The sequence below is a fragment of the Mchenga conophoros genome, linkage group LG7 (assembly GCF_057382185.1).
Source record: "Mchenga conophoros isolate Kocher_MC1m ecotype Shallow Benthic linkage group LG7, M_conophoros_male_GT1.1, whole genome shotgun sequence".
In the NCBI taxonomy this organism is placed as follows: domain Eukaryota; kingdom Metazoa; phylum Chordata; class Actinopteri; order Cichliformes; family Cichlidae; genus Mchenga; species Mchenga conophoros.
The window spans coordinates 23,598,615-23,618,051 of record NC_140532.1 but is presented as its reverse complement, the minus strand read 5'-3'; the positions used below and the strand labels follow the sequence as shown (position 1 = coordinate 23,618,051).

At 40.8% G+C, this 19,437-nt stretch overlaps 2 protein-coding genes across 11 annotated transcripts in view; one reads left to right on the top strand and one right to left on the bottom strand.

Annotated features, from left to right (window-relative positions):
- Positions 1-5,749, bottom strand: part of lrrk2 (leucine-rich repeat kinase 2) — a 35,825-nt gene extending 30,076 nt beyond the window's left edge. Inside the window, exons 1-6 of one of the 2 annotated variants that reach the window (XR_014893438.1) lie at positions 4,988-5,749; positions 4,201-4,286; positions 3,744-3,853; positions 2,159-2,247; positions 1,439-1,573; positions 277-411 (exon numbers count right to left, since the gene is read on the bottom strand). Coding sequence is in view for 1 of the 2 variants with exons in the window: in XM_085282998.1 (XP_085139124.1) it covers positions 277-411; positions 1,439-1,573; positions 2,159-2,247; positions 3,744-3,853; positions 4,201-4,286; positions 4,988-5,123 (691 nt within the window). In the remaining variant the exon portion in view is untranslated. The remainder of the gene's footprint in view (positions 1-276; positions 412-1,438; positions 1,574-2,158; positions 2,248-3,743; positions 3,854-4,200; positions 4,287-4,987) is intronic. The other variant, XM_085282998.1, reaches the window with a different exon arrangement.
- Positions 5,750-9,526: 3,777 nt separating this feature from the next.
- On the top strand, positions 9,527-18,233 carry LOC146570146 (proton myo-inositol cotransporter-like). Of its 9 annotated transcripts, XM_085282996.1 has the most exons (13): positions 9,528-9,630; positions 10,596-11,062; positions 11,286-11,445; positions 11,609-11,817; positions 11,915-12,023; positions 12,149-12,312; positions 12,678-12,792; positions 13,161-13,286; positions 14,222-14,340; positions 15,041-15,193; positions 16,359-16,531; positions 17,469-17,537; positions 17,653-18,233. In XM_085282996.1, the coding sequence occupies exons 2-13, from the start codon at positions 10,621-10,623 to the stop codon at positions 17,659-17,661; spliced, it is 1,848 nt and encodes a 615-aa protein (XP_085139122.1). In that variant the 5' UTR covers positions 9,528-9,630; positions 10,596-10,620; the 3' UTR covers positions 17,662-18,233. The 9 variants fall into 9 exon arrangements, 8 of the variants coding, with proteins under 8 accessions (XP_085139117.1, XP_085139122.1, XP_085139116.1 ...); XM_085282991.1 differs by having other exon boundaries at positions 9,527-9,630; positions 10,593-11,062; positions 17,469-18,233; XR_014893437.1 differs by having other exon boundaries at positions 16,359-17,537.
- The last annotated feature ends 1,204 nt before the right edge of the window (positions 18,234-19,437 follow it).

Here is a 19,437-nt window from a genome sequence, read left to right as displayed (position 1 = left end):
AGCTTGTTTCATAACCTGTGTTTGTTACCACTGTGACTTCAGCAAAGCAAAAAGAAGATGACATTAGCCGAGGGAAACCACACAGCCACACACAAAGGACAACTACACCAAATCTCTCTATTCAAACTAAGACTCAGCTACACAGATCAGGCATAACGTTTTATAAGAACCAACACACAGCACTTTTTTTGGATTGTGCAGTAAGAATAACACGGGGTTTTTTTTTCTTTACTCTATGGCCATCATAAAGATCACTGTGATGTCATCAGGACTTACCAGGGTGAGTCAGAGGAAGCAGCACTTTTAAAGCCTGCAGCTGCATCTCCCAGTAGTCCGGAAACCTCTGGAGAGCTGCCAGAACCACAGCGTGATCCTGGTTCTCCACAAACTCCACAAGGTGCTCATCGCTGACTGCAAACACAGACGCAGTAAAGATATACGGCTGCTGTTCACCAACACACAGAAGAAAATGTTAATGTGAAGCTAACAAAAAGCTCAATTAGACATGCTGCATCGATGACTATATGCCAAAAGTTGTGTTCCAAATGTACACAAGCTAATCTTCAGTAACATTCGACATTAAAATAGAAGTACATAGATGTATCTGTATGTTCTTTTTCTTTTTTTGTTAACTTTATTCAAGGTTTTATTCTTCTGTGCACCATGTTTCTCTTTTGTCATGTCTCCATTAATATGTATAAACAAGCTAACATGTCAACATCCTCACATTAGCACATTAGTAATTGAATACGGTGACATTATGTGATTGAAACTGCAGGATGTGTGCTCTTCTGCATTGATTATTAGATTAATAAGTAGCTGAACAGGTGTACCTTAAGAAGTGTAGACTGACTAAAAGTAAACAAATTCTGGTAAGAATTCAGAAAAAGTCATTACAGACTGGAAACACTGCAAGAAATACACACAAATGCAAAATCACAGTGAGATTTATGAAAGGTGTGTCCCAAAAAGCAGTGACGATGATGATGTAAGAGAGAAGCCTGCATCACTAAGGCAAATAAGAACGAGAAAGTCCAACTGAAGAAACGTAAGCAGGAAGACAGGAAAGGCACAACTTTACAAAGTGTTTCCTCGAGAATTTAACGGGTTAAAATAGCAAATGTTAAATACCATTCCCCCCAGGACTCTCGCTGCGGCTCTTTATTTCACTTTTCTTTAGGCATTCACATTCCGACTTGGAACCACCCTCAGGTCACAAAGACAATGACTGCACGCTGTATTTAACAAGCATTACACTCACATGACGTAGAGCATAGTTGTTAAATTAGTTTAATCTCTTTTCTAAAATAAAAGTCAGGCAGTGTCACTGATCAGTGTAAGACACATACCAAGCTAGAAACACAAAGACAGTGTAGACTACACATTTAAGTTCATAATAAATCCACACGCTACGAGGTTGGAGTGTGTATCTACCCACCTTCCTCCAGAAGCAGCTGCAGAGCTGTGCAGCCTTGGAGTTGCACTTCTTCGCTTGTAGGAAACGCCTTCATGGCGTACACCACAAGGCCAAACACGTCCTCCTCCTCATCCAGTAGCAGCAGAGGAATCTTGGCTATGTATGAGAGATAAAATGTCAAGTACAATGAATATCTGTTTGCAGCCAGTCACCAAACTGAGATTATTTTCTGCTTCGATTATCTTATCCGAGCCTCTCGTTAAACTCCCCGTCTTGTTTTATACCCAACCAGCTCAAACAAAAAGCAAAAACCCTAAACCTGCAGATTAAAAACATTTCAGAATTTTTACTCTATTGACCGCTCCTCTTATTACAATGTATGGGTTAGCTATGTTATCAGAAAATGTTTTTTTTCATGAATGCATGTTGGATAAGTGGTGAAATTCTTCTGACAAGCACAGATATTATTATTAGATTATACAAACATTTTTAGAAGCAGGAAATATTTGTTCCATTGTTGCTGGGTATGCAAATGCTTGAATTAGCTGAAACTCTGCATTTCTAAGAAGCCTCAAATCACTCAGCTACACATCAGAGTAGAAAGGAGTGTGACCGTGCAGGCAAACAAATCACTGAAAGAAAAACAAGGTGGTTAACTTGCTCACATTAAAGAGTCTTAAATGACAAATAAGGCTTTTGCAGTGCCATCTGTAGCAGGAAGGATCTTCGGTGTATTCATACCTGATCTGAGCAGCAGGGCCAAGGCTCTGAGTGCAACCATGGTCACTCGACAATCTGCGCTGTACTGAGATAGCACCTTAAGGATCTGCCTGAAAAACATACAACAAGCAAAAACTTCACCAAAGCTGTCGCCAAATAGATTTGGTCATTTTTTTCATCTCCATTGAAAGACCAAACCTTTGCAAAAATTAACTGAATTAAAACTTATTTTATGATATATATTGTTTTAACTACTTCACCCTAAATACTAACTTGATCATTTGATTATTAAATGAAAAATGGCTGTCTGTTGTGTTATTCTAAAATTGTGTAAGCATTGCCGCTAACACAAATGCCTGACATGGAGAATTAATTAATTAATAGAAATTGGCACGTGTAAATAGGGTCATAGCAGCTAAAGCTGGTGTCAAATAATCTGAATCAAATTCTATAAACTTGATTCTATAAACCTAAAAGGAAATGTGCCTCAGATTCAAAGAAATTCAATTCAGTATGGTCCACATTCATTTTTCTAAAATCAGAATTGAGAATTTTACTAAAGTGGAGTAAAAATTGAAGGGGTTAGTCTCCTTTTTGCCTCGAGATTTACCATGACTCGAATCTCCTATTCGACCACATCCCAGAGGAGCCCTACCAGACTGAGAACTGGTGACTGTGGAGGTCATTTAAAGGTCAGCATAGGCATTGTCATGTTCAAGAAACCAGATTGGGATGATGATCTTATACATGGTGCACAGTTGTGTTAAAAATGATGGATACACTGGTCATAAAGGGATGAACATGATCAGCAACTATACTCTGTTACGCTGTGGCTTTTTAATGACGTTTAAGTGGTTCTGTTGGTACCATTTCGTCACTATCAGCCTGAACACTTGCTACAAGGCAGGATGGATCCATGCATTCATGCAGTTTATCCCAAACTCTGACCCTCACATTTGAACATCACAACAGAAATCAAGCCACATGAGAGCAGGTAACGTTTTTCCAGTTTTTCTGTCGTCCAATTTTGACGAGACTGTTTGAACCGTAGCATTAGTTTCCTGTTCTTGGTTGACAGGAGTGACACCCAGTGTGGTCTGCTGCCCCTGTAGCTGTTTCAATGATCAACATGTTGTGCATCTCTGCTGTGCATCTCAGAGGAACATTCAGAGATGTTCTACTGCAAAACTTGATAGTGACAAGTGGTTATTGGAGTTACTGTTGCCTTACTATAAAGTCTGACTATTGTCCTCTGACCTCTGGTATCAACAAGGGGTTTTTGCCCACAGAACTGCCGTTCACTGGACATTTTCTCTTTGAACCACTCTCTGTAAACCCTAGAGATTGTTCTGAGGGGAAAAACCCAGCAGTTTATGAATTACTCAGCCCAGCCCATCTGGAACCAACAGCAACAACATGCAACGTTCAAAGTCACTCCAATCACCTTTCCTCCCAAAATTAATGCTTGGTTTGAACTTGAGCAGGTTGTCTTGACCACGCCTATATATTTCATGTACCTTCGTGTGGCATGAGCCATCATGATAGTCATTCATTTAAATGAGTGGTGCTGCATAAAGCCCACAGCTGCCAGAGAGTCTTCACTTACTGGTGCACTCCCTCTACCTCCCACTCTTGGGCTTCATCCAAAGGTCTGGTTAGCTGGTCCAGTGTAGTGGGGCATATTTCAATCAGCTGACACAGCAATGACCAGCCAACCTGTGAAAAGGAAGAACAAACAATTTATTAAAATGACGGGAATGAGTCATTACAATAAACCAATGAAAAGTAATGATTCTGATCTCAAGCATACACATTACAGTACTGAGAAAATATGAATCTTACAATCTCACTTTCAGTTTGCTTCAATATGTAGTCTTACCTCTGATAATTAGCATTACACAGCAGTCACAAGACATGCTAGATTTTGTGTAGGCGCGTCAGTCCACAGATGATTTTGTCAACAACAAAGAGCGAGTGATGCTGCTGAACACACCTCACCTTACCTCACACAGATAGCACCACCTGCCATTATAATGGCTAATTTTCGTTGTGTCATTCATTACCTGCTGGACTCCTCTGCTGCTGATGTGGGTAGACAGAACCAGCACGAGGGGCACGTGGACATCTTTGTCTTCAAACAGTTCAGCTGCTGCAGCATGGAACAAGAGATAAGAAGACACGATGAGTCCCATTAGTTTTGAATAAAGTGACTGGGTCTTTTACCCTCATTCCTGTTTTTAAATGTGCATAACAAGGCAGCATTACAGCAGGACTTTACTGTGCAGGTACAAGTCTGTGCTTAAAATCTACTAATCTAAGTAAATCTCATTTTAAATTTGATTTCAGGTAACTTGAATGTGTTTTCACGCCTAGTCTTAAGTAAACTATAATGGCCTTAGTATGACCCCAAAGACATTATGTTTTGTATTTAAGATAAGATATGCTTTATTTATCGCCAAAACTGGGAAATTACTCTGTAAAAACAGCTAAATCATTAACCTGCTGTATAACAAACCTTAAAGTAGGACATATGAACAAAGAAATACAGCATCAATAGACTAGAAGATGGAAGGATGGAAGGGAAAAAATGCACAAAAGGAGCAGAGTTTGTTTGTTTTTGTTTTTTTTAAAGAGCTCAGTGAATTACATTGTGGTCTGAAATAAATAAAACCATAAAAACGATCATGCAAAATTATTGAATGCCATATCACATTTCACACTGGGCAAATACTACTTGATTTTTTTTAATTTGACCTAATTCTCATAAGGCAATGCAAAAATGCTAAAAGGAAATGATGGCTGTTTATGAGCAGCGTGATGATGCACACGCTGAAACAATGTGCTTCCTACCATAGTCGGTGTGCGCCAGGAAAAGCAGATCCTGGATGATTTGAATCAGCGTGCACAGTTGCCTGTCTTCCTGGGGAGTTTTCAGCCTCACCAAAAGTTTTTTCAGCCTTTCTTCCAGCTCCTCTTTGTTAACCATGGTCTTTAAAGCGCCCTGTTCCAGCTGACGACGACTTGACGTGCATTGAAATCAATCACTGCGCTCTCTCTGAACCGACAACGGCCTTCGAGCGGCCACACTGAGCGCAGCGTTAGCGTATAAATAACTCACTGAAAATCCACTGTAGTTACTCATGTCTTTACAAATCATTACTGAATTGCTGTGTTGCATAATAATACAGTAGCTACAGAAAGCTATAAGTGGCTGTTGCTACAAGGGAAGCGGTCAGTGTCGCGGAGTTTCGGTTCCGACATCACGGTCCTCGGCTAACTTTCCTGTGGCAGAGAATAAGTTCCTCTTTGCGGAGTCGGTGACTTTATGTTGCTTGGATGTGAAAACGAAGCGAGTCCTCTCTGAAAGGCGTGTTCCTGCTTTCCTACGATCGCATCATATGACTGCAGGCAGTAAAAACTCCCCGCTTACAGAAGAGGAAGCTGAAAATAGAGTCAGAGAGAATCCGACTTTCTCTCTGACAGGGGAAGCGAGTCAGACAGAGAGCCAAGTCAACGGCACTTACGTTACCCCCCAACGGGTTTTTTGTTGTTTTGTTGTTTACTTCAAGCTACACTTTTACAAGCTAACGAGTGGCTTGAGTTAGCCCTCCCACTCTGCGTCTAATGCCAGTTGCTGATTTACAGATTTACAACAATGCAGCTTGACCTGGTACTGACATTTGCTGTGTATGATGGAGGAAAATTCCCACACTAAAGAAAACTCTAAAATAGTTTTTAAATTATTTCAGTTAATCTCTAAATTAGGTGTCCTCCCAAAGTAATCACCCCTGTATACTAGAAGTGGCGGATCGATACCAAAGCTTGTATTGGTATTGAATCGATGATAGGTAATATGATCGATATTTTGTTTTTCTAATGCTGTGTTCCTGAATAAGTCGGAAGTTCCGAGCTCCCGGTCAGAAATATTTTGTGGAATGCCCCCCCTCAACTCAAAAATCCCACCACAGCAGCAGCCTCACATAGAATTAACAATACTAGATGGCATCACTGAACGTAAACAACAGTAAAACTGTGTACTTTTAATCTGTACTGCCACTGTTGTCTAGTTGTGACTCAATAAAGTCATAGTAGAGAAATTCCTACAGGCATTGCTGTTTGCAGTGTTTTCATTTACAGCTATAAATATCTGGACACCAGGCGCACCTAAGTCATGTGACTCCACAGCAACAAACCACAGGGAGGAGGAGGTGAGGGTGGAGCAAAGGGTGGCTGAAAGGACCGGTGTTTGCACAGACGTGGCTGCTTTTTCATGAAACAGGAGCAATATCAATGCTGGGATCAGTACTTTCAATATTTGTATCAATGCACGCATCCCCACTTGTTAGAGTTACACTGTATTGCTGGTTTTTTTGCAATATGATTTGGCTTCCAAAGTAAAAAACTTTCTCAGTGTTGCTTTGTACCTAATGTGCAAAATTGGAAACAGTTTGGTCAGAATATTTTAGCATCCGCTTGGCTTGCTGCCTATAAGTTGGAGTTTTTCCTGGGTTTGTTCCCTGCACCTTTGAATTGGAGAATGGGTCCTGGCTGTCGTCTGCGCCCGTGCACCAAACGATGGTTCAGAGTACCTGGCCTTCTTGGAGCCTCTAGGTGGTGTGCCTGAGGATGCTGTCGTCTTACTGGGAGACTTCAACGCTCATGTGAGCAACAACAGTGAGACCCGCAGGCGCGTGATTGGGAGGAACAGCCTGCCAGATGTGAACCAAAGCAATGTTCTATTACTAGACTTCTGTGCAAACCACAAATTGTCCATAACAAACACCATGTTCAAACAAAAGGGCGTCTATAATTGCACATGGCAATAAGAGACCCTAGGCTGCAGGTCGATGATCAATTTTGTATCATCAGATCTGCGGCCATATGTTCTGGATACTTGTGTGAAGAGAGGTGCTGAGCTCTCAACTGATCACCTGATCCAAGTCATGTGGCGGGGGTGGATGCTGGACAGACTTGGGGCGCCTAAAGGTATAGTAAGGCGGCGACCTCCAGCTCGCACTGTAGCAGTTCGCAGCTGAGTGTAAAGTGGCAGGAATGAGAATCGGCTCCAAGTCTGAGGCCATGGTCCTCAGCTGGAAAAGGATGTTGTGCCCACTCCGGGTCAGGGATGAGTTACGGTCCCAAGTGGAGGAGTTTAAGCAGCTCAGAGTCTTGTTGATGACTGCTGGGTGTGGAAGATAAACAGACAGATTTATGCTGTGGCTACAATGATGCGGTTGCTGCTGAGTGTAAAAGCAAAGTTCTTGATTTAGCTGGTTGAGCTACGTCCTTACTCTCACCTATGGTCCTGAGCTTTGGGTAGTGACCAAAAGATTGAGATCACAGATACAAGAGGCAGAAATTAGCTTTCTCTGAAGGGTGGCTGGCCTGCGAATGCCTTGGTGTTCCTTGGGATAAGCTGGAGGAGAAGGCTGGTGAGAGGGAAGTCAAGGCTTCTCTCCTTAGGCTGCTGCCCCTGCAACCTGGCCCCAAATAAGGAGAAGAAGATGGATGGATGGGTAGACTGATGGATGGATATGGGATCATTTCAACAGGTTGCTCTCCAGTGAATTCTATTGAAAATGTAGCTGCATGGAACAGACTGCAGCATTGTAAATAATAATTTCTTTATGCAGTTTAACTTACCAATGCAAATGATATTGTGGGATTAGTTTCTGATCATGATAATATAATAATAAAAGCAGCTATGAAAAATATATAGATATATAGTGTTAGGGAAAATATTCTAAAACACTTCTTCAGTAAAGACTCAGAGAAGAGAAACACACAGAACTTCTTGCTAGCAAGGGCAGCCTCCAGACTGAGACTCGCACTAAGAAACTGCCCCGGTCTTTATTTATACTTCAGTGTGTGTGTGTGTGTGTGTGTGTGTGTGTGTGTGTGTGTGTGTGTGTGTGTGTGTGTGTGTGTGTGTGTGTGTGTGTGTCCTGCTGATCAAAGGGTCATAAAACATGAAAGCACAAAAGGTATATCCTTGGTCATAAAGAGGGTAGTCTCCCCCACCCTAGATGGCACGGTGAGGAAGTCCAGCAGTTAAGGCACTTAGACTAAAACAGACATAGCTACGTTAAAACAATAAAACAAGGTACGACCTCTCCCATGCTCCCAGGATGTGGGGGTGAACCAAGCCTGCTAAAAATCACACATCCTGTCACTACCAAATAACTACAAACAGCATCCTACCATAAGCAAACTTATATCACTAAAAGATTATACTGACTACTAAATACAATTTTCCATTGACATATAGAATAAAATATATATTGTTTACCATACTATGCTGTCTACCTTTGCACTTTTTTTGAGATATTGGGTGGACCCTTTTCTCCCACAGAGAGGAAAGTAAATGAGTGTGAGGCTTAAAACAAGAAATCATTGAAAACTATGTTGTTTAAGTTGTATAGCATAAGTACAAAGTATGTTATAGTGTAGGTACTTCCAGTGTCCCTAGAAGCTGTGGTTCAGGTCCAGCTGTTCCCTGGCAAGGAGAGCACCATCTGATTTGAGGATTGGATGACAGTCGGTGAGCACAGAATATCAGCTTGACATAGTGGTCATATCTTATTTTTCCTGTATTCAGCATTGGGTACAACCCCCCAACCACCAGTGATATGCCTAAATATCTTCACTTTTCAGCCGTTTTTTTTTTTAAATCATTCAGAACTATTCCTGAAGACTACTTAAATAAATAAAGAAAAAAAAAACTCCGGTTTACTTGTTGTTTAAAGATTGTAGTCATGAAATTTTATTTTAGGACACAAGAATGCTTTATGCGTTTTAAAGTATACATTAGACCACGGTTTAGATGGGTTTGCTTTTTGGCCTGTATTTGTATAGCGCTTTACTAGTCCCTAAGGACACCGGGCACACTGGCGCCACCGGGCCCTCTGACCACCACCAGTAGGGAACAGGTGAAGTGTCTTACCCAAGGACACAATGACCGAGACTGTCCGAGCCGGGGCTCGAACCGGCAACCTTCCGATTACAAGGCGAACGCCCAACTCTTGAGCCACGATCACCCAACTTTGCACAATTTATATGTAGGAAAGCCCAGTGGAAAACGTGTCTTTATCTGTCAAGTGTCTGTTTGATTAAAAAAAGAATGTTAATCATATTTTGGGGGGTAAAAATACATAAGAAAACAAAAACAAAAGTAGCTAAGCAACAGTTAATATTTACCTTCGCGAAACGTATCCATCTAAATCTGCCCAAACTTACTGATAGCGCATAAAAAAGTGCTCACAGTTGAAATCTTTGCCATGTTTTGTGGCCAGTGCAAATTCCTGCTGTGTTGGCTCATTAATCACGACTACCATAAAAAGAACCAGTTGGGTTACATTTTACAGTTCAAATGGGCGTGTTTACTTTTTTTTTTTCAGGGATAATATCATATGATCCACATAACAGACTTCCTGTTTGTTGAAGAACACATCCACAGCAGCACTGTGCGCTGGAGGAAAGCAGCTTTTTTAGAGGTATGGTTTTTTTTTTCACAGATAGTTAAGGTGACCTAGGCTAAAGTCCAGTAATGCGACTTATTTGACTTTATTGCAAACAGATGACTTATGGGGACGAGGGGCATAAGGGTCACTTACCATTCCGTACTTTTAGCATTATAAGAATAAATGAAGTAGAAGTTACATTCGGAAATACTCATGAAAGTAATGAAAAATAGATGGGGAAAAGTGATCTGAATGAAAATTGTTCACTCACATCTCTGCCGAATTTTCGAGTAGACAATACATGTGCTGTCAACTCTGGTTTTACGTGCACAAAAGTCTCCGCTGAGCACAAATTCGTTAAAAATGACATTTTGGATGGAGTTTGGCACGGTGCTGTAGGAAGATCGTAAACTCTCTGTTTGAAAAAAAAGAAACAACATTGTTTTTGTAGCCGGGTGGGCACGTGACCTCACGCACAAACATGGCTGCACGCAGAGCAAAGCAGTAGCGCTGTCAGTGGTGAACAAAACATCTAAAGTCAGCTTAAAGTCATCAACCTACACTGTTTAGGCAGCTTTCCCACGACGCGACTCCGAAATATGCGACACAGCAGAATCTGGCGCTCGGTTAACCACAGGAATTAGTCACGACATGTCGTCATCAAAGTTAGCTAGTATAGCTGCTAAAATCACGACGTGGTGCTTTCTTTCCTGTTGCTTTTTCGAGCTGGAGACCTAAAAACACACCCAAGGTTTGGAATTTAACTTAGAGGTTAGCTGAACGTCTTGCACTGAAAATATTGCTATTATTTTGTTGAGGGGAAAACGACAACAACAAAAAATGATTATGATTTGTAATCTGCTTTAATGGGACATGACTGCATCCATGTACACGTCACCGCCACTTCCTCACAGAAGTATCTCACCTGGCTGATTTAATAAAGTGGTGACCTGCAACCCCTGGTTAGCTTAACCTCTGGTTTCTCCTATGTCCAGCAGCTATGATGAGTACAGCTTGGAGCACATGAGCAACCTCATGGCCAGCAGGAGACAGAAAGCCGGGGACGATGGAGAGCGGAGTCTCATAGGACCTCCATCTAGGCATGTGGATGAGAATCTCCCAGACCGGGATGCCCCCAAGCCGCTTTTTGTCTATTTGTTGGCGTTTTTCTCTGCCTTGGGGGGATTCCTCTTTGGGTATGACACTGGAGTGGTTTCTGGAGCCATGATTCTCCTCAAGAAGGAGATGAACCTGAATGCTCTGTGGCAGGAGCTGCTGGTTTCCAGTACTGTGGGAGCTGCGGCGCTCTCTGCCCTGAGTGGAGGCTACCTGAACGGGTGGCTGGGCCGCAGGATCTGTATCCTTGTGGCCAGCTTTATCTTCACTGTCGGTGGCATCATCTTGAGTCTTGCCCCAGACAAGGTGGTCCTCCTTGTTGGCAGAATTACAGTTGGTTTGGGCATAGGTAAGTTATTTTTATTTAACACTACAGCTTGTATCAAGGTAAAGTCACCATTATGATTTTGCTCCTTATAAGGAACCCTTTGTTTGACTCTCATTATTCAATATTTGCCTTATTCAAACACAGAGCTCTGAATTATACGGCAGAGTTAGGATGTAATATGAATTGTCTGTGGGAATGCATCTGTTGTGCATTAGCATGAAACTGTTCCTCTCCTTGCCTTTAGGCATTGCTTCCATGACTGTTCCTGTGTACATCGCAGAAGTTTCCCCTCCTCACCTGCGAGGTCAGCTGGTCACTATCAATTCCCTTTTTATCACTGGTGGCCAGTTCATTGCCAGTGTGATTGATGGGGCTTTCAGCTACGTGAGACAAGACGGCTGGAGGTACGCAGCTTTGATGCTCTCTCACCTGTGCTAAGGGCTTTAGTTTAGTTTGGTTAAATTTGATTTATCCCTTTTTTACCATTATTTGGATCTTTGCCGTGAATGCCAATAAGGGCACCAGAGTTTTCAGATTCCAAGAAGCTGCATCTTCTCCATGCTTTAGGTACATGTTGGGCCTTTCCTGCCTTCCTTCTGTGCTGCAGTTCTTCGGCTTTATTTTTCTGCCCGAGAGCCCCCGTTGGCTCCTCCAAAAAGGCCGAAGCCTAGAGGCTCATCAGGTTCTCAGCCAGATCAGAGGAGGCCAGAACATTGATGAGGAGTATGACACCATCAGAGCCAGCATTGAGGAAGAAGAGAAAGATTTAAATGGAGGTAAACGATGTCTAGGAAAAGGGAAACATAGCAGGTGTTATGTGCGCGTGCTTAATCACACTGTGTGTTTTCTTTTTTTTTTCCTGGTTATTTTTAGGTGGGCCTGTTATTTTCCGTATCCTCAGGCACTCGCCGACTCGTAGGGCTCTCATCGTTGGTTGTGGGCTCCAGATGTTTCAGCAGTTGTCTGGGATAAACACCGTCATGTAGGCCGACTTTTTGTTTTGTTCAGTTTCAGACCGCATGACAATGCTAACCATTGCTGTAAAACCTCAAGCGCTACATCAGAGCAAGTGTGTTTTCTGTAAATCTGTCCTGTGCTGTATCCTAGGTACTACAGTGCAACCATTGTGCAGATGGCTGGGGTGCGTGATGATAAACAGGCAATATGGTTGGCCGCAGCAACTTCAGCTACCAACTTCGTGTTCACCTTGTTGGGAGTCTGGCTTGTTGAGAAAGTGGGTCGCAGGAAGCTGACCCTGGGCAGTCTTTTAGGTTTGTAATTATAGAGATTACTTGATTGATAGATGCATTTTTTTTTTAAGTTTGGGGGGGTGTTTGTGTTAAGTTAATTTAACACAATTTGTCACAAATCAAAAATAAAAATATAGAAATGTGTTCTTACTGTAGCTAAGGCCAAAAGTGTTTACAGTGGGCAGGACTGGGGTCATTTTCATGTAAACATCTCTGGGACTTTTGCAACCAGACTGACTTCTAAAGTAAAACTAATGTGTTTTTATGGTAATAGTATTATATTTGGTCAATGATATTATTCAGGTATATGAAAATGAACTGCTTGTTTCTGCAGACACCCCTGCCGTCTTTCTCAGTGTGTTTGTCTCATTATGTTTCCGATGCAGGAACTGGTCTGAGTCTGGCTCTGTTGGCAGTTGGGTTCTTGCTATCTGCCCAGAACTCTCCTCCTATAACCCTCCACCCATTAGACCCCCAAAACTCAACCTGCAGGACATATGGGTAAGAAGAAAAAAAAAAATCACACTGCACTAATTTTTATTTGTTTTTGTATTGCAACATAGCATGCAGGCAGTTCGACTTCCTGTCAGTTTACACTATGTTGTCGTTCAACATTTGGTTGTATTATGTATTTTGTGGCTCAGTGGTGATGCTTATCTTGGTATTTCTTCACTGTTGTGACAATGATTTCGCTAACTTTCATTCTTGGAGTGCGTGTATGCATCCTCTGGTGATTTTTAACCCCTCACTCTTCCTCCTACCTCCAACAATAGCTGTATTTGCTTAATCTTTAAAGGCCTGATCTCTGCCGCTCAGTAGATTTGGTGCTGTCTTTTGTGAAAGCTTTTGCATTCATCTCTGTCCTGCAGGTCTTGTGAAGGCTGCATGCTGGATCCAGATTGTGGATTTTGTTTCCTTGAAAATGGCACCAACGTGTACGACTCTTCCTGTGTTCCTGTCAATCAGTCATCCACGGATCATGCAGCCTGGGGAAGGTCAGATATTTGGGGTCTTTTGTTTTTGTATAAAGGGAAGGTGTATGCATTAGCTCACAAAAAATGTAAAGGTCCGAAAAGATGTTCCAGTGATTTCTTTCTTGGATATGACTGCTAAGTGGATGGATGGAAATATGGATGATATCAAAAGTGCATAAAGAAGTAGTGAAATAATAGTGCTAACAAACTCATGGAAAAAATAAACCTGCATAATATCATCTCAGCTTAATCACTAATGCAATCTATTTCAAGGTAAAAAACCAAAAAAACCACAGGGATGTCTTGCAATGCCATCAACAGACATCTTTTACATATATAATGTTAACAAAACACAGAACAGATGCAGATAAAACTCTCCATTATTAACTTGAATGATCCTCTTTGTTGTAAGACAATTGTTAGAAGGAACAGAAGGGTGGAGTTTTATAGCTTCCTGTCTGTGTCACATTAACAGGATCCAGTGTTACGTCATAGGTGTGGTGATGTGTTGTGTGTTTTAAGCTTGAGTTGCGTATCTGAGAGTGTGAGAGCACGTCTCTTCCTGACCTTCAGTTCATGTGTCTGTGAACATTATTTGAAGGTCCAGTTTTAAAATACTACTAAAAGTAGTGCTTGAAATATTACAATGCTGTCTATGACCTGCACTGTAATAGATTGTTTTTCAAATACTTTTAAGCTAATCTGTGTTATTTACCCCCAAAGTTGAGATGATTAGCTCAATAAAAGGAAAATGAAACAAGTATTCAATCCCAAAATTTAGTAAATCAAAGAAGCAAAATAAGTAAAAATCTAAATGCAATGAAAATAAAATAAGTAAAACATTTGATAACATTATGTTTAATTAAATAAAGTCTAAATGTAAAACAGTAGGGTGGCTTTATGAAGTACAATATGGTTTCTGTTTTTTATTATTATTATTTTTGTTTTTAATCCAGGTGTTCCAGTGGAACAGAAGCAAGCGACAATCCAATTTGGGCGTACAACTACTGTCCTTCGTCTTACTCCTGGATTGTTCTTTTTGGCCTCATCCTCTACCTTGCGTTCTTTGCTCCAGGTTTAAAATTAATTTCTTCTTGTTTTTTTTTGTATTTGTTTTTATTTTGTTGTTTAAATTATTATTTCTCAGTTCATAGCCATCCCCATCTTATTGCAGCTGAACCTAAACGTGCTGAGTCTATTCCCCTAATTTAGTTTGACTGTGAGGTAACTTGGACAGTATAAATGATGGATATGGCTACTGTGTGACAGTCAGTGAAGTGGCATTATAAAGCTGAGGAGTGAGCACTAGGCCTGACTGTTGCATTGCTGTCTTATTGGCTGAAAACTTGTGATGAACAGCCTGTCGTTCGAATAATAAACCATCTACCGATGAGTCGCCCCATCTGAAAATGACTTTTCTGAAAACACATGATCTCATTTAAAAGTTGCCTTATAAATTCCTTCCTTATAAAAGGCGCTTCCACCTTAGCATCACTTTTCAAACAGTCTGGGTCCATCTTTTATACCAAATCATGTCTATTCAAACATTTGCAAATTCGAAAACAAAATCATCACTTTTTAATGCGTTGTAATGTGACACTAAGAAACGAGTTATGGAAATAGAACAAATTTTCAAGATGTAGGAAAATGCTTCTTCATACTCAACCTCTTTGAATGTTATCAGTGTTATCCTAATCATGAAGGCTAACCAACAGCTAATATGTCGTTGACACATGTCTAATGTGATAAAATAATGCATACAATACACGTTACAGGTATGGGCCCCATGCCTTGGACAGTGAACTCTGAGATCTACCCACTTTGGGCGCGCAGTACTGGCAACGCCTGTTCAGCTGGAGTGAACTGGATCTTCAATGTCTTGGTGTCTCTGACGTTTCTCCATGTTGCAGAGTTTCTTACTTATTATGGTAAGACTGCATTAAGATAGCAGCTAAAGTGTTTTAGGGTATTAAGTAACTGGAAACGCTAAAAGTATAAAACTTGGCAAAAAAAAGAAAGGGACAGACATTTTTATTGCTGGTTGAGTTGTGGTTAATTGGGTTAAATACTTCTTTAAAAAAAGTTAAAGGATCAGACCTCCAAGGAAAAAATGATATGGACTGGGTAATGTGTTTGGAACGTAAGCATCCCGAGTTGTTTGATGGAAATGAAAATTATTCAAAGACACCTCCTGAAAAAGTGAAAAAAATGATGCGGCAGCCTGGTCCATTTTCCCGATCTTCATTCCAGCTATTTCGCCTGCAGTGTGAAAGTAGCCTTAGACTCCATGGTACCAGACAGTGAGCACAGCGCCCACTAGAGGACATTGGGCCTTCAGGCCACCCTCATAAGGTCTGTTTCTGGTTGTTTGGTCAGACATTTACACCAGTGATTGGCTGGTGGTCATTTTGTAGCTCTGGCAGTTTCCATCCCGCCAGGAACAAATAGTGGTCCTGCTGATGGGTCCTACTGAAGGACCTTCTCAGCCTTGTCCAGCTCTTTTAGAGTAACTGCCTGACTCCTGGAATCTCCTCTGTGCTCTCGAGACTGCTGTGAGACACAGCAAACCTTCCGCATTAGCACGTATTGATTTGCCATCCTAGAGGAGCTAGACTACCTCTTGCAACCTCTATAGGGTCCAGATATGATCTCATGCTGCCAGTAGTGATGCTGACCCTGGCCAAATGCAAAACAAGTGAAAAAACAGTCAGAAAAGATGAGGAGGGAAAATGTCAGTGGTCTCTACTTGTAAAACCATTCCTGTTTTGGGGGTAGTCTCATTGTTGCCCCTCTAGTGCACCTGATGTTAATTTTATTAACCCCAAAGAAGCTGAAACTGATGAATAACCCCCTCTGCTACTTAACTGACCACATCAATATCCTGCAAGCTTAACTTGATGCTGTGTTTTCTGAGCAGTGTGCATAGCTTTTTAAGGTTATTTTAAGGTTATTTAGAGGAATTGAATTTGTTTATTAGGTGTTTTTTTCCTATTTAAATATTTAAATAAACAATTCACACAACTTTATCAAGTTTAATTTACAGCCAAGAACTTCATAGTTTTGAGCCTAATTCCCAAAATCCCTGTATTCCAGGTGCGTTCTTTTTGTACACGGGCCTGGCCATGCTGGGTCTCATCTTTGTACTGGGCTGCCTCCCAGAGACAAAGGGCCTACAGCTGGAAGAGATTGAGAACCTGTTCGCAGGTCAGCTCTGCTCCTGTGGAGAGCCTTCACCCAACAGCAATCGTCATGTCCAATACATCCGGGTAAAAGGCAGCAACTACCTCCCCTCTGACAACGACGCCTCAGATGTAGAGTAGACTGGGATGATTTCGCTTTCCACTCTGTCCTTTGGTTTTCCTGGGATGGCTGCTCTTGCGGGGAGGAAAAGGTATTCACGGTTCCCTCTGGTGGGTGTGATCGAATGGGACCAAACGCAGGCTAGAGCTCCCCTGGGGTTGACTTTAACTGGTGCTTTCTTTCATTTAAGCAACTTTTTCAAATTTCTTTTTAGTTCTGCCTTTATCTCACCTGGAAATCGTGTTGCTTTGCATTTCTTACTTTTGAATATCCTCCTTATTTCTCATCGTCATTTATGCACTAATAAAAAGGGAATACTGACTGGTGTCTACGCAGTATTGCTGTGGGCACAGTTAATCTGTGACAGTGTTGCTGGGATCAGAAAATCCTTGTTTTACAAACTGATCAGACCACAATGAAAATGAGTGAAATATTTCCATTTTCTTGTTGAGAAACCTTTTAGAAACAAGCCTTTTGTTGTTGTTGTTTTAACCACACAGTTGGTTGCTGACTCATCGTTTACCCTCACATATTTAATTCCATTAAGTTGCGTGATTTCCGTCTGACCATCCATCTTTTATAAACTACAAAAACGAGATACGGGCAGAAATCTGATTGTGGTGAAATGATAAGGATTTGAGAATTTGAAGATCTGTGAAACTGCTTTCACTGATTTCTGCCATACTTGGACGTTTGCACATCTTTTCGAAATCATTAACATGGGGTTAGTCCTCCAATCAAAGCTGGTGTCAAAAATACTAATCACGTGTTTCTGTTGTCAACTAGAAAGTGGGTGAGTTTGCACTTTAAAGTCTTTTATTTTTTCAATAAATAATAAAATTAAGTGATAAATAAAATGTTTCCTACGTGCCAGATTGCTATAGCAAGTTGTTGTTTTTTTAGCATGATTTGGAATTCAGCCAAGCAAACTATGGAGCCGTGGAGTCAGACAGTGCCATAGCCTATATAACTGTAAGTAATGCATCGAGGTATTAAAGTGCTACAAACTTTGATGTTATGTTACTGTACAAAGAAAAATGCCTTTTTGATGTTCAAAATGTTCAATTTCATATCTTTGTTGTTGCAGCTGAGATAATGGTGACCAAGAACAACGTCCCACAGAGGGCTTTTGTACAGAATGTCCTTTTTACACTGGGATACTTTGATAAGTACCAGTTTGCTTTATTGGCACTGCTGGCATTTACAAATATTGATTTTTCATTAAATATTTTTCATGCGGCCTTATTTTTATTTTTTTTTTTGTACATCAAGCACAGGCTAAGATGTATTTGGAAATTGTACAAAACCTCCACATGGAAACATGAAAGTGCTTGATACCTAAAACTACGTGATCTGTAGTTACAGGTCCATTCTGCTTTTGTTTGAAATGAATGGATTCCCCTCTTGTGCTGGGGGAAAAGAATAGACTCATGACACTACCACCTTTATATGAGACAGAGTTTTTCCTCAGGTGAACAGAGCTGATTGTCTTGACAGCTTCGAGGGGAAAGCATTTCAGGTTAAAAGGCCATAAATGAATTTTATGGATAAATGGATCAGCATTTTGTATATGAAAAGTTAACTGTTTGCAAAGTTACAATATATGTGTGTTTTCTTTTCTTTTCACCAATGTCATATTTGATAAATAAACTTGTCAAAAGAGCCTGATCTGTGAAGTCAGTCAGTTTTTGTGTGAAAAGGTCATTTGAGTGTTGCTCAAATGTAATTGAAGATGGTAACATGACATCATTTCTAAGAGTCTAAGACGGCATGAAAAATTGTTGAAGTGCTCACAACACTGAAACAAAGAATAACAGAGACTTTCCCAAAGATCCTGAGGAAGAACATCTCCCAGAGGCTGTTGGTGTCCTACTGCTGCTCCACAGAGTATTTTAATATATTACTTCTGTGTGTGGTTTTCCTCTTGTACAGTGGCACAAAACAAGGCGCTCCCGAGGGTGGCCCAGAAAACCATGGGATGCCCCCTACCTACTCTAGAGGACCTACATAGTTAAAGCTAATAATATAAAAGATCCTTCTGACTGTCCATGTCCACATGAATGTGCTCTGTGTAATTTGGGAGAGTGGGGAAAGGCAGCTTTGGTCTTTTTGTGTGTTTCTTGTACGGTTTTATATAGTTTATAGTTTTTATTACTGTTGTGAGTGATCTTTGAACTGTTCAGAGTCCATTTGACATTAGTGTACACGTTGCATTATGTCATATGGTCCCCTGCTCATCCCAGTGAACTAAACCGGCACCCACAGTCTTAAAGTGTGTGTGCACTCCTGCTTTAAATCTCAGGCCACTTTAATGTTGGCAAAGGAGAATCACATATGATTTTTAACATAATAACAGTGGTTGATTTCTAGCCCATTTTTAGGTGAAATACTTAATGCAAAGTTGGGATGGTGTTTTGGTGTTTTTGGTCACAAGGAGACCCTGATCTTGAAACTGCTGGTAAATGTTGAGTTGATGGAAAAAATCAGTAGTCACTGGGTCATTTCTGTTTTGTGGCAAACCAGGTGATGAACATTCAGGATGTTTTGTATTTAATTGGTTGTGTTAAAAGTCTTCACTTATCCCAGGTAAACTAAAACATTTGGAACAATCCAGATTTTGGTCGGGTAAAGACAATTTTTCGTTATGGCATGAGAAAGGGATAAAAACTAGAACATGTTGTAGATAAGATGGGAAGTTTATTTCAATTAAAGAACTTGTAAATATATAAATATAAAATATGTAATAGAGTAACTATATAATACTTTTACAGGTGTTTGTGGGGTGGGAAGGTGGCATTAAATTCATTAGGATGAGTTTTTGTAAACAATCTGACACTGTAGAAAAAATAAAAATGTATGAAAAAAAAGACTT

What these genes read in the sequence shown, in the direction of transcription:
- LOC146570146 (XM_085282991.1), top strand. Translation starts at nt 10,621, where the DNA reads ATGAGCAACCTCATGGCCAGCAGGAGACAGAAAGCCGGGGACGATGGA. An exon ending in TACAGTTGGTTTGGGCATAG is followed by an intron (nt 11,063 to 11,285) that starts GTAAGTTATTTT and finishes CCTTGCCTTTAG; the next exon opens with GCATTGCTTCCATGACTGTT. An exon ending in GATCATGCAGCCTGGGGAAG is followed by an intron (nt 13,287 to 14,221) that starts GTCAGATATTTG and finishes TTTTTAATCCAG; the next exon opens with GTGTTCCAGTGGAACAGAAG.